At 52.6% G+C, this 14,475-nt stretch overlaps 1 protein-coding gene across 1 annotated transcript in view; it reads right to left on the bottom strand.

The window, feature by feature from the left end:
- LOC114211125 (maestro heat-like repeat family member 5) overlaps window positions 1-14,475 on the bottom strand; it is a 69,345-nt gene that overhangs the window by 36,067 nt on the left and 18,803 nt on the right. Inside the window, exons 7-12 of the mRNA XM_088023087.1 lie at window positions 4,033-4,140; window positions 3,636-3,752; window positions 2,839-2,958; window positions 1,668-1,814; window positions 881-1,003; window positions 90-169 (exon numbers count right to left, since the gene is read on the bottom strand). Of these exons, the coding sequence (XP_087879213.1) occupies window positions 90-169; window positions 881-1,003; window positions 1,668-1,814; window positions 2,839-2,958; window positions 3,636-3,752; window positions 4,033-4,140 (695 nt within the window). The remainder of the gene's footprint in view (window positions 1-89; window positions 170-880; window positions 1,004-1,667; window positions 1,815-2,838; window positions 2,959-3,635; window positions 3,753-4,032; window positions 4,141-14,475) is intronic.

The following is a 14,475-nucleotide window of genomic DNA, read 5'->3' as shown; positions in this document are numbered from 1 at the left end:
TGTGAGTTAATAGCAGTGGCCACGGTTTACTGAGGGCCTGTTACGGGCCTGCAGCAGGGTATGGGCCTGTGTGGGGCTGGGGCGCCTACCAGAGGCTGGAGACGATGTGAATGGTCTGCTGGCGAGTTGACGTACACAGCGTGTCCTGGGGTTCCTTCTCCATCAACACCTGCAGATCCCCAGGTGAACCTGAGTCATTCAGGCCTGGGCCGACCCCACTTCTGATACCCCGTGTCGTCCTGCCTGAAGACCTCGGTGCCTGGCACTGCCACGACCCACAGGACTGTGCTCCAGCTTCTCCCCCAACCTGTGGGGGCCTCCGTGACCTGAACTAGATCACAGCCTTTAGAAGGGCTCAGGTCACGTCTGGACCCTGGCTTCCCGCATACTGGCTGCGTGACCTTGAGCATGTCTCCAAACTGCTCCAAGCCTTGTGGTTCACAAGTAACATAGTGTTGTTGCCCAGGCAGGGGGTGCAGAGTGCAGTGTCTGAGTCAGGAGGAGCTCAGTAAATTGTTATTTTATTATTACAGTTCTGACTGTCCATCACTTGAGTGCTTCCTCCACTACTCTGGGGTTCTGGGAGCCCCACATCTCTAGTGAGCAGTGGTCGGAGCTAGGGCAGAGTATTAGCAGAATGGATGGTGCTGGCTTTCTGGGCCTCAGCTACATCAGGTGTGAGGTGGACATCCTTGGCCAGCTCAGGGTCACTGAAGAACCAAGAGAAGTGGGGGGCACGGATGTGCTCCCAGCTGCCGGAGCCTATGAGGGGCTTAGTCACATCCCAGAAATCCACTTCCCCACCCCTTTGCAACACCTGCCTCTAGTGGATGCTACGGGTCCCGTGAAGCCCTCTCTCTGCCCCAGGGCCTTGACTCACCATCAGACACTCGAGGAGCTCAGAGATCTGGGAGAACTCATAGCTGTGGGCCCCCTCCTTGCGGCTGATGGCACCCACCAGCATGAGGACAGCGGTGAGGAAGCTCTGCTTCAGGGTCTCATCCTGGGATGGGGTCAGGCCATGGAACGGGGGGTGTAGGGAGGCACAGGAAGGGCAGGAGAGAGCCACAGTCACATGTGGCTGCAGGGCATTGCTGAGGGGCTACAGCAGAGACCTCATCTGAGGCCACATATGTGGGGCTTTGGTGGGGGCGGGGAGCCTGTGTGGTTTTGTTTAAATTGTGAATATGTTGACAACATTTCAACATCAGGAGAGTGTTGTAAGAAGCCCAATATTTGGCTTCTCTCTTGATGTGTGGCACCTCGGAGCCCAAAGATCTGGGGTAGGCGATGGCATCACAGGGCTGCCTGGCCCTCGTGGCTCCCTTGGGTGGACGCCCCAGGTACAGAGTATAGAGTAAGGGGAATGTCGTCCCAGGGGTGGGGTGGGGAGTTTCCTGGCCTTCCAATGCCCCAAAGTGAAAACCACCAAGGATGAGGGGCTGGGGTCATCATGGAAGCCCCTCGTGGCTTTGGGGGGGTGATGGGGTGAGTAGGTGGGGCAACAAGGAGGCCAGGCCTGGCTCTTCCTGACTCCAGAGTGGGGCAGAAGTGGGGAGGGGGGCTCCAAGGCCCTGGAAGCTCCTAGAATTCTCTGACCCAGGTCCTGGTGAGGCCTGGGCTGTGCCGAGGCTGCGCTCCAGAGGGGTGGTCCCGGGGAGCCGTACCCAGGAGCTATGGTGGAAATAGAAGACCATCCGAGACAAGATGTTGTCCACCCACGGGAGGATGTGCGCCTCGGCCCTGACCGCCAGCTGACCGTAGGCGAGGAGAATGGTGCTGCTGGCCCACTTCCATTGCAGGTCCTCTGAATTCTGACCAGGGCGGGGGCAGATATGGGGTGTCAGGGCCCTCCTGACCTCTCCCCTGGGGGGAGCGGTGACAGGAAGTACTCTGGACCCTAGCACGGTACTGCAGGCACGGTGTTCTGAGTGGTGGCAAGACTCAGTTTACCTCAGTAGGAAAATAGGGAAGATGAAGTTGTCTCTCTGGGGGGTTGGAACGGGCCTGTGGGGTTACCCAGAACTGGCCAGAGTCCTAGCCCCTCACCCTCCCTGCCTTGTGGTAGCCCCCTCCCCGGGAGCCTGGGGCCCTTCTCCCCCCTGCTTCCCCCCTCAGGCTACGGGGGGCCTGGCCGGGCCATGCCTCAACCTAGAGAGATGGAAATGGGGCACTCCTTCGGATCTGAGGGAGACCCAGAGAGCGGGGGCGGGGGCATCTGAGACACCCTTCAGATGCCACCTGAGGAGCACATGGCTCCACTGCCCATCAGGGACCAGGCCCCCTCTGAGGGTTTGAGATGTGGGTCCCGGTCCCTGCTCGGCCACCTGCCGGCTATGGGGCCCCGAGGAGGCGGCCAGCCCTTTGCTGGGCTGACTGTTGCCAGCTGTGACTCTTCCCCGCTTGTCCTAGAGGGCTCCCTCATGCAGTCCTGCTGCTGCCCGCAGGAGTGATCGGGGAGGACAGGCCGTCCATCAGCAGGGGCACAGGCTCTTGTCTTGTTTCAGGCAGGGCACGTGGCCAGAGACCCATTAATAAACAGCCGCCGTCACAGCCCCTGAGAGAGCTGTCACCGGAGCCCCTGCTGTAGGCCAGGCCCTTCAAAACCATGGCCTGTTTCCATCCCAACAGCCGGGGGGTGGGGATTGTTATTCAGGAGGAGAAACTGAGGCATGAGGGGCACACTGCAGGTGGGACTGGAGGCCGGGATGCTTGCTGCAAAGCCTCTGCCCCTAACTGTCCCAGGAGACCCTCTTGGAGGCCCAGACCTTCATGGAGGGCGGGAGTCCTGATGTTCCAGCCCTTTGCTGAGGCCCCTAACAACCCAAGGGCCAGAACCTTCAGGCAGAAGCTGTGGAGGCTCCATTTAATGGGCGTGCTCCGGCCAAACTGCTCCAGGACGGCCCAGACGTGGTCCAGGTGGCGCACTGCGGCCAGCCCTATGGTGAGCGCGATACCCTACAGGAGCAGGGGAGCAAGGTCACCGATGCGGGTCACAGAACCAGGCCTGGACTCTCACCAGGGTCACAGGGCATCTGCCTCCTATCCCCATGCTCTTTAGGACATGCAACTCTGAGCCCAACCCTGGGGGCGCATCTCTTATGGGGCTGGTGGATGGTGTGGGAGGCAGCAGGGAGGGGTGACTCCCTGGAGACCTGTTATCTCGCTCTGCCCCCACTAGCTCTGAACAGACCTAGGCCAGAGGAAGAAATGAGAGTCCAGAAAATAGATGTGTGATGAAGGAGAGGACACAAGCTATGACGGGCTCAGCGTGTGACCAGGGTCAGGGCTCAGTGAGGACCAGGGTCAGGGCTCAGTGTGTGGCCAGGATCAGGGCTCCGAGTGTGACCAGGATCAGGGCTCAGAGTGTGACCAGGATCAGGGCTCAGAGTGTGACCAGGGTCAGGGCTCAGAGTGTGGCCAGGATCAGGGCTCAGAGTGTGGCCAGGATCAGGGCTCAGGGTATGACCAGGGATCAGGGCTCAGAGTGTGACCGGGTTCGGGGATCAGTGTGTGAAAAGGATCAGATTTCTTCATATGACCTGATCAGGGCTCAGGGTATAACCAGGGATCAGGCTAAGGCTGAAGTCAGGGTCAGGCAGCCCTGGGCTGGGCTTGGGAGGGCAGGGCCTCACCTCCCTCTGCTTGGGCCACTGGTGGGACGTGTCCAGGAGGGTTCTCACGTGTGTCCTGACAGTGGTGCTGTTGTCCTCAGCTTGAAGGATCAGCCCATAGTAGATGAACAGAAAAGCCTGGGGGAGGTTCAGCTTCTTGTCCTGGGCCTGAGCCACTTCTGTCCACCCCGATGGCCAGCCTTCTCCCCTGACCAGGCTCCCCCAGCCTCCCTGGGCTCCTGTAGCCGCCCTCACGACCCTGCTCTGGGATCATCAGGCCCCTGCCTGGTGGAGTTTCAGGGGTGCAGCTCCAAGTCCCCCTGTTGTGTCTTTCTAGGGCCCTGGGCCTTGCTTTAGGTATACATCCTATGGACAGAGCCCTTGGGCCTGCGTGGTGGGGAGACGGGGTGTGGTCCACCTTCTCTGGGGGCTGCTCCTGATGTGTCTGGTCAGGCTTGGTGAGTGCCAACAGCAGCTCCTTGGACCACACGTCTGTGTTCAGGAACTGGACCGACTTGACAGCCATCTGTGAGCAGAGGGGTGTGGGCAGGGCTGGAGTGCTCCCTCCCTCCAGCCTGCAGGCTAGAGCTGAGGCCTCCCCTTGCCCCGGCCCGCCCTGGCCACTTAGAGCCCTGACTCCATCATTCTCTTGCTTTGCTTCCCCTGAGTCTCCAGGGCCAGCCCTCTGATTTGCTTGATAGCCCTCAGGAGTGGGGATCTCATTCCTTGAGATTCTCCTCCCTGGAGGTGTTCAAGGAGACGCTGGAACCCAGGAGCTTGCCCGTGTCCCCGGCCCTGGGCAGAGACTCAGACATCACAGATGTTCAATGTCAGCGGAAGATGGCCCGGCCAGAGTGTGGGTGCCGGGAGAGCAGGGTCTGTCACCTCCGTTCCAGGCTGTCTCCCCGGCACCTGGCAAAGTGCCCGACATGTAGTCGATGCTTGATCAGTATTGTTTGGAATGAATGAATGAGAGATCAAATAAACAGATGAATTGTCTCTTCTAAATATAAAGTCCTAGAAGTTTTGCCCTAACATATGGTGACCACAAGATTTCTCTAATTTCCAATGTTCCCAGATTCCACAGTTCAACAAGTCCAAGATTTTGATCCTAAGGTCCTTCGGGGTGGAGATAATCCTCCTAAGTTTGATCCCAAACCCAAAAATCTTTATCGAAGAAACGATTGATAAATGTGAAGGTAAATATTTTAAGAAGTTTGTTCAGCAAAACCACCATAAATTAAGTTGAAAGATGCAGTGAGTTGTTTTTGTTTGCTTGTTTTTTTGTTTTCCTGCAACCCATTGTCAAGGGTTAGTATAAGTGATAAAGAGCACTTCACAAACCAGTAAGGAACTGGGGACAATCCACTTAGGACGAAAGCACACAGGCATGACAGACATACTATACACTCAGGCTTGCTCATATTTAAGGAATGGAAATTAAGACAATGTATCATTTTGGCTAAGACTGGCAAAGTATAAAACTGCCCAGTGTCAGCAGGAAGTGTCCTTTGGTGGGAAGGTCTACATTTTTTTTGGTGAAGGTTTTGGCAGCATCGATTACAGTTTAAAGTGTGTGTGCCTTTCCCCAAGCAATTCCATTTCTAGGAATTCATCCTAAAGGAGCACCAATAGGTACCGAGGTTGGAACACAAGCAGCCTTCCTGGACCTTCCTGGGTCTTTTGGCGCCCTCTCTGGTGATGCTCTCTGGGGCGGGGGCTGGAAACTGCCCTGGGCTTGTGGCAGAGTCTGGAGGAGTTTGTCTGCCCCAGTTTTGCCCCGTGTCTGCAGGATGCTGAGATGCAGCAGGGCCTGATGGCTACTCCCTCCCCCAACCCCTGCCAGCCACCGCCCCCAGGACAGGTGTCAGCTGAACCCATGGGACCTGGGCTACCTGGAAGCCCTGGTTCTCAACTAGTGTCCACTTCCGTTCAGCATGGCACGGACCAGTGCCACAGCTCCTCATCCGAGGTCCAGATTCAAAAACTCAGAAAACTAAACACACTTTCATGGCTTAGTAGCAACCTCACTTGGCGGTAAAAGCTGACCCACACTGATGCGACACTATGGGAATTAGTGTGAATTTTGTATGTTTCTGCAGCCGAGATATTAACATGTTTTAGATATTTTTTATTGATGTCTAGTTAAAGCACAGCACGGTATCAGTGCCAGGTGTACAACATAGTGATTCAACATTTCTGTACGTCACGCAGAGCTCACCTCGTTGAGTGTGGTCACCACACAACGTCGTGACGATTATTGGCTGTATTCCCCATGCTGCACTTTCCATCCCTGTGACTTACTTATAACTGGAAATTTGTACCTCTTAACCCTCTTTGCCTGATTCATCCACCCTCCCATCCCCTCCCCTCTCCAGCCACCAGAGTTCTGGTGGTTCTCTGTATTCAGGAGTCCGGTTTTTTGTGTGTTTGTTCATTTGTTTTGTTTCTTCAATTCCACATATGAGTGAAATCATATGGTATTTGTCTTTCTCTGACCCACTTATTTCACTCAGCATAGTACCCTCTACATCTACCCATGTTGTAAGTGGCAGAATTTCATTCTTTTTTATGGCTGTGTAATATTCCATTGTGTACGTCTACTACACCTTCTTTACCCATTCATCTATGGATGGACACTTGGGCTGCTTCCATATCTTGGCTCTTATAGATAATGCGGCAGTGAACGTAGAAATGCATGTATCTTTTCAAATTAGTGTTTTTTGTTTTCTTTGGATAAATACCCAGTAGTAGGACACCTGGATCATATGGCACTTCTATTTTTATTTTTTTGAGGAAGCTCCATCCTGTTCTCCAGAGTGGCTGCACCAGTTTGCATTCCCACCAACAGTGCATGAGAATTCCCTTTTCAGTGCATCCTCGTGAACAGACTTGTTATTTCTTGTCTTTCTGATAGTAGTCAACATTCTGACAGGTGTGAGGTGGCATCTCATTGTTGTTCCAATTTGCATTTCCCTGCCGATGAGTGATGTTGAGCATCTTTTCATGGGACTGTTGACCATCTGTGTGTCTGGGCTTTGAATATTTTTATTGAGGCATGTTTAATGGAAGGCATAGATCTTTACCGTGGGGCACGATGCACTTTGACAAACGTACAGACCCACATAACTCTCGCCCTACCAAGAACTAGAGCATATTCCGCCAGCCCACAAAGCTCCCTCACACGCCTTCCTAGTCAATCTCCATCACTACAGAACTTTCACTGACATCACCATGGTCTAGTTTTGCGTTTTCTAGGACATCATACACTTGGAATTCTGCAGGCGCACTCTGTGTGCCTGGTGTTTTCCGCATGTGTCTGCCGGGCCTTCGTGGTGCCGCACGGGTCAGAAGTCCAGTTCTCTCTGCTGCGATTTCTATCATTCCCTGTCCCCTGTGTCGTTTCTTCCACTTGCTTTTCATTCTCCAGCTTCTTCAGGGGGGAGGCTTATAGACGGACTTCTGGTTGTTGGCTGGGGAACTGCTCTGCTGGCATGGGCTGTCTCCAGTTTGAGGCTGTTTGGCGCAAGGCCTCTGGAGGGCTGCGGGCCCTGAGCCCCGCCCTCTGCGCTGATCTCTGCTTTCTGCCCTGAGCTCCAGTCTCCCTGGCACCCTACTTGCAGCCCCCTTTCGCTTGGAAGCCCAGTCCGGTCTCCAGACCTCAGTTTTGGGGTCTGCCGGTCGGGTCCTTTCCCAAGTCCCTGCTTCCAGGCTGGATTGCTGGTGGCCTTGGTCACTGCTCCTGTGTGTGTGCGTCTTGTTTTGTAGACAAAGGCTCCTGCTAACTGGGCTCTCGGAACCAACAAGGCTCAAGAATTGGTGGGCACGGTCGAGTACTTAAAAACTATTAGGGCGCTTGCCACCTAATTCTGAGTCTTGTGTTAGGATCAGTTGGTCACCGAATGGGTTACACGGACACTAGGTCACCTGCCAACCTCAAGAAAATTTCCACGTAGTGAGGCGCACGGTAGAACAGGCACGACCCCCAACCTCGCGGCGTGTCTCGCTTAGGTATTAGTTTGGCTCTGAGAAACCCCCAAAGGCTTAGCTAAACAAGGAAGAAGAAAAAGAACAAAAAGAATGAGATCCTTAAACCCCAAAGAGTCAAGTGCACCACTTTCTACCACACCTGCTTATTTTAGGTCTAAGAACTATGGTCCCAGAGCTATAAATATCTGCAAAAATGGCAAAATCTTACTAAAAACAGCCTAAAATTACAATGGCCATTATGAGGAAGATTGCGATGAGACAGGACCGTTTATTTCAGAAGTGGACTTGAGAACAAGGTTTCCCAGACTAAACAAACAGAAAGGGATACCTAGTTTAATTGCGATGTGGAAGCTTCTAAAAGGCTTCACGATCCCAGAAAAGCTTCAAAGATTCATTGCAGAAGGCTAATGAAAAACGAGAGACACAAGAGGTGCCTAAAACAAGACACTCGGACTGACGTGACTCCTCGGGCTCACTCCTTTCTCCTTGACCCGAGATCTCACACTCTCCCGACTCTGCAGAGACCATGACACAGTTACCTTTAAAAATAAAACCGCTGGAGGCTCGGGGATCTTCCTCAGCATCTTTTATTCCTTGGTCAAAGGCCAAACTAAGGGCAATCGTTAAGGCATTTCCTAGACCCAGGGAGGGTCCTCAAAAATTCTCTGAAGAATTTAGATTTCTTACCCCGGGGTGCCAGACCTTTGTCAGTGGTGCACCTGCTGGTGGGGGTGGGAAGCCCCAAAGTGGAAGCTGAGGCAGGATGGCGTCACCTGAGGATGTTATTCCGGATCCCCAACCTTCAGCAGGGTCCCCTCAGGGGCTACAAAAAGCAGCGACCTTTCCCAAGCCGTTCCTAGAGCTCTCCTGGGCCACAGGGATTGCCGTTACTCAAATGTGCCAACGATGGACGGGCCTGTGGCCGACTTTAAAGTCTGCCTGGAAGGTCCCGTCCTCTGGGGTTCCTCAGTTCAGACAATAACTGAGGGCACCCAACGTGTTCTAGCTGCCCTATTTGTACGTGGAGCATGTCCTAACCTTAGGGCATTGATAAAGAGACACAAAATAGGATGGGAGGCCATGGGTCTGACCGAACTCACGGCAGCAGCTGAGCACTTTGAAAAGACGTGGAAGCAAGGCGGCAAACAGAAGTCTGCCAAGCCGTTGTTGGCCTGACAGCTGCAGGGGCCCCGGGGTCAGAGACCTGGAATAGGCAGCCGGGCCTCCTGGGACTGCTGTCTCCGCTGTAATCGGCCGGGCGCTGGAGAGTTGTCCCCACAGCCCCCGTGGGGACTGCCCATGCCACATCGCCTGTCCCTGGGCCCACCTAATTCCCCAACCCCTGCGGGCCTCCCAGGCTGATGGGGCTCGCGGCGTTCTCCGAACTCAGCAACCCCCTTAAACTAAAATTAAATTAGTGGGAAGCCTTGCCAAATTCTGGTAGATCCCAGAACTACAGTCTCTCCCAGGACAGCAAATTCCTCAGAGCGAGGAAGGTTTCCATAGTGAGGGCATCTGATTGAGTTCAGAGGGAGTTTCTTTCTCAGCCAGAGACCTTTCCCTGGAAAACGTTTTTTTGTCGTGCGATGTAGCCTCCGTCAACCTGTTCAGTAGAAACCTTTCTAAATTCAAAGGGCTAATATGTTTTGACTCCATTGGAGACCTCACTTTAGAATTTCCTGACCAACCTGAAACTTTCATGTTCTTTACAAGCCGTCCTTTTCATAGAAGAGGAAGAATTTCAACAAAAGTCCCTTAATTTATTACTGAGGTGCCTGAAAATCTGTGGGCCACCTCTAATACTGACACTGGGAGAATAAAAGTAAAGAGCCTACAAAGATTCACATAGACATAACTACGTTTCTTCCCAAGTTGCTTCGACACCCAGTGAAGCCCGAGGCCAAACAAGGCTTCACGCCAACAGGAGAAAGACCTGACCACCCAAGGGCCGATCGTTCCCTGCACCGGCCCTGGAACAGGCCATCTTGCCCGTCCAGAAACCTAATGGACAGGATGGTGATTTGTCCAGGACTGAGAGCCACTAACAAGACAGTTGTTCTCTCTTTCCCAGAAGTTCCAAACCCAGACTCCCTTCTGTCCCAAGTTCCACCAGACTCACGGCGGGTGGGGGGGGGTTCCACTATTCAAAATGGTGGACTTTGGGGTGCCCAAGTGGCTCAGTTGGTTGAGCGTCTGACTCTTGATTTTGGCTCAGGTCACGATCTCAGGGTTATGAGATGGAGTCCTACCTCGGGCTCTGTGCTGGGCTTGAGATTCTCTCTCCCTCTGCCCTTCCCCACCTCAAAAAAAATGGTGGCCTTGGTTCAGTTTCTTCCATTGTCCCTGGACCCCAACAGCTGATATCTGTTTGCCTTGACTTGGAACAACTGACAATATACATGGAGAGTCATGCCTCGGGGGCTCCCTGAGGCCCCTTCTCATTTGTCCCGAGTGCCCCACCGAGAGTGAAGCACCCTACATCCCTGGGAAATCGAGCCTCTACAGCACGGGGACAGCCTCTTGCTGCGCTCAGCTCCCAATGAGGTGTCCATGACGGATTCTGTGTATTTGCTGCAACACTCAGCTGCAAAGGGGCATCAGGTCTCTAAAGAGAAATCACAATGATCTCCAGGTACTTCTCATCACCCAGGTCATAACCCATGTGCTGAAGGAATCCAGCTGTCTAGCCCCAGGAAGGATCAAGCTAATCAGAGAATGTCCTAGGCTCACGACTAAGCAACAGCTTTGTGTATTTCGAGGCCGGCTGGTTATTGCAGACCACGGGCTCCTAATTTTTTTCTGTTGGCTTCGCCATGCTACGAACTTACTAAAATTCCAGTCCCTGAACCCACTCCTTGCGGGGGGTAAGCACAAGCAGCCTTTCTAGGACTAAAACCAGCCGTGTAGGAACCAGCTGCCTCAGGCCCACCTAACCATTCCAACCTTTCCCCTCGTTTGTGCAGAAGACAGACAGCCAAGCCCCGGGGATGCTCGTGCACACGCAGCGGGAAACGCCGGCCTACTGCGTGTTCCGGCTTGCAGCCTGGTTCCGGTGCCTGGGCCCACCCCAGCTGCCCAAAGGCTCCCGCCGGGGCTGCCAAGTGAATAGAAGCCTCTGCAGATGTAATCCTAGGAAATGAGGCTTATTTGCAAACTGCTCATGGCATCCGAGTTTCGTGACTCTGAACTGACTCACTGTTTCTCTGTAGCAGACTCACCTCCTGTGGGATCCTTCTGCTTTCTCCGCCCAAGCGACATCTCACACACTGCAGCGTTGTTCATCCCCCATGTTATGACCTCCACCTGGCGAGGCGAGCCCTATGCCGGCGAGGTCATCACGGCCCGTTTTGTGACGCTGCCTCCTGGTTTACAAGATGCCCCTGTGACCAATCCTGATCTAACTTTGTTTGTTGATGGGTCCTGCTGTACAAGTGGAAAAGGACATTTCCGAGCTGCTGATGCTATGACTGCCGGGTAGGAGCTGCTCAGGAAGGGGAGACTCGTGCAAGCTAAATCCACCCAGCAGGCAGGACTCCCAGGCCCTTGTCCCAGCGTGCAGTGACCAGAAGGATGAACCGGTAATAGTCACACTCCCAGCAGTTCTGCCTGCAGGGTCGTCCATGATAGGGGATGCTGCGGAGACAGAGGGGTTTCCTTATGTCCTCAGAGACCCCAATCAAGGTGGACACCAAGTAAACGAGCTCTTTGCTGCTATTCCCCTCCCTTCTGGAATCGCTGTCATCACAACTGTGACTCACGCTAGAAGGACTGAGCCTGCGCCTTGGGAAGCACCTGCTGTCCTTGCGGAAAGGCAGCGGCCACACCGTCTCTAAAGGCTGAATCCATTCTGCCTCTGCAAAAAATGACCCCTCACTGCCAGATATTTGCCATTCTGAAACATGGAAGGAGTCTGCTCCTGAACCCAAGACGCCACGGCGGGCGAATGATGGTTTGTGAACTCGGCGAACAGGTGGGGCCGTGGGCAACCCAAGAGGGCCTCCTGGTCCTTCCTGGCTCCCCGGCAAACCCCATTTTGGGGGGTTTTTGCATTCCTTGATCCACCACGGTGCATTTAAGATGACTCAAAGTACGAATACACATCAGAGGGAGAACTTCTACAAAATTTCAAAAACAGTCTACCATCAGCGTCTGACCTGTTGGGTCCATAATCCCAGGGAAACTAATTTTGTTCCTGGAGGCCTCCTAACGCCTCCCTCTGGATGCTTTGAGCACCTGCGGCTGGAACTTGTCCACCACCACGTGGCATGGGTTATCGACATGTCCTTGCTACTGGATGCTGTTTTCTGGACGGGTTGAAGCCTTTCCCTGCTGCAGGGCCCATGCCCTCACAGTGACAAAGAAACTGTTGGAATACGTGTTTCCCCCTTGGGGTGTGCCTCCCACTGTCTCCAGGGATGCAGCACCCATTGCACGGGGAGATCACGTGAGCCTTGACCACTTGGGATTCCCCTGCTCATAGTCATCACAATAACAACCCTGGTGTGCTCATCAAGCCAACAACCTCCCCAAGACTGGAACACCAGGAAAGAAACGAAGACAGAGATGCGACCAATGTGAAGCCTGTGAACTTGAAGTCCTGACCTGTGACTATCACAGAGATTTAGCAAACATGGCACAACCTGTGAGTGTCACACAGGGTGGACAGAGGCGGCGGGAACCTCACGGCAATGGTGGGGGTGCCTCGAATGCCTTGGCTTCTGACCAGTTTTCTCATTAAGCCGTGAGTCTCACCCAAAGGGGGCCACTGTTAAAAGAGAGACATAAGAGGCCCCACATGGAGCCACCTGTGCTAAGTCCATATCACCAAAACAAGGCACAGCACCTCACCTGGCTGCAGTATCTGCCTCCCCCAGGCCTGTGACCTGTGGTCACTCTGGGATTTCCTGGTTAGCAGGGGTGAGGTAGACGCCTGGTAGACCCCTGTGGGCCCCCAAGGAAAGGTGACGTACCCTGCTCCTTCCTGGTCCCCGCCTCTGCAACCTATAAATTCTCCCATGTGAGCAGAACTTTGCAGCCCCCTTCTAGGCACCCGATGGGATGCAGCCCGATTCATGAAATCACTGAATAAAGCCAACTGAGCTTTACGTTTACCCAATTTTTTTTTAAACAATGGTAAATCTTGCAATCAGGTGCTGTGATTCTTGCAACTTTCTCCTTTTTTTCAAGATTGTTTTGGCTATTCGAGGTCCTGTGAAATTTCCATGTAAAATTTTAATTTTTATTTAAAATTTTCATTAAATGAAAATTTTGTAGTTTGATAGGCATTACACTGAATCAATCGATTGTGGGAGAAGTGACATCTTACCATTGCTGAGTCTTCTTATCCATGAACATTCCACATCTCTACTTGTGTAGGCTTTCTTTAATTGCTTTCTACACTGTTTTGTGAGGATCTTGCAGATATTTTGTTAAATGTGTCTTTGCATCTTTTATGTTTTTAATGTCGCTATGTCACTGTTTTTTTAAACTTTATTTTCCAATTGTTTGTTGCTAGTCTAAACATTCGGTAGTCTTCTACATATTGATCTCATATTTTGAGATCTTGCTAATTTCTACTTGCAATGAACAACTGTAGTGTTTGTTAAGCTTCTGTAAGGTTTTCTGTATATGCAACCACATTGTCTGCAAAGAAAGTTAGTTTTACTTTTTCTGCTGCAAGCTGTATGTCTTTCCCTGCCTTTTCTGACCTTCTTACACTGGTTAGGAACTGCGGTGCAATGTGGACAAGGAGTGCGGGGAGTGGTTCTGATTTTCAATAGGAATGTGCTCAGTTGGTCATCTTTAGGTGTATAGGTTCCCCAGAGATGTCAGTTTCCTCCTACTCCTACTTTGAGGGCCATTATCATTATGATATTGTGATTTATAATAAGAGATATATATTTGCTCTTCATCCCATTTCTGGCAGAGCCCCTAAAACCTTCGGGATTTCCTAAGTGATAAGAAAGATAAAGGTGTCCTCTGTTTTCATTCAAGCCTCTTGTAACCACACTTGAGTTTATGCTGATGTGGTCACTTTTGGAGAGCCCGTATGTAGGTAACCACAAGACGGGGGCTGGTGGCCAGGGGAGCCGACCATGATTAGAGGGTTGGAACTTTTGGTCCCACCCCCAACCTCCAGGGAGGAGAGCTTGGCTGCATATTGATCTCATTACCAATGCCCAACAATTTCCTCAGTCATGCCTGGTAATGAGGACTCCATAAACACGCATCAAGACTGGGGTCCAGGAGCTTCCATGTTGGTGCCAATGTGGGGAGAATGGCTCACTTGGAGAGACAAGGAGGCTCCGTGCCCTTCCCCACACCGGGCCTGTGCATCGCTGGCTGGTCCGGCATTAGATCCTCTTACATTAAGCCAGTGATCCAGTGAGTGAAATGTTCTCTGAGTTCTGTGAGCTGCTCTAGCAGATGAATCAAACCCATGGCGGGGGGCGTGGGAACCTCCTGCCTGGAGCTGGTTGGTCAGAAGCATAGGTCACAAGATGGACTTGGGGTTGGCGTCTGAAGTGGGGGCGTCTCGTGGGACAGAGCCCTCCACCTGTGGGTCTGATGCCGTCTCCAGGTCATGTCAGAGTTGAGATGACACTCTTTCAGGGTCCACTGAGAACTGGAGAATCGCTTGGTGGGAAAACACACATCAAATCACAAGTAGATGTTGCCTGTTGTCCAATGCTTTCCCTTCATTGAGATGGCGATAATTTCCGTACTTCTATTCTCTGAACATATTGAATGGGCACTTACTGTTCACAATTAAACTGACCTCATGTCCCTGGGGTAAATCCCCCTTCATCATGGTGTATTATCTTTTTTTGTATTTGGCTGGATTCATTTTGTGGATATTTTATTAAGAAAT

This window comes from Eumetopias jubatus, unplaced genomic scaffold (genome assembly GCF_037043125.1).
Source record: "Eumetopias jubatus isolate StellerSeaLion01/CBP00866 unplaced genomic scaffold, mEumJub1_p1.0 scaffold_4, whole genome shotgun sequence".
NCBI classification, from domain to species: Eukaryota; Metazoa; Chordata; class Mammalia; order Carnivora; family Otariidae; genus Eumetopias; species Eumetopias jubatus.
The sequence above is the reverse complement of the archived record's forward strand: the minus strand, read 5'-3'. Positions and strand labels throughout refer to the sequence as shown.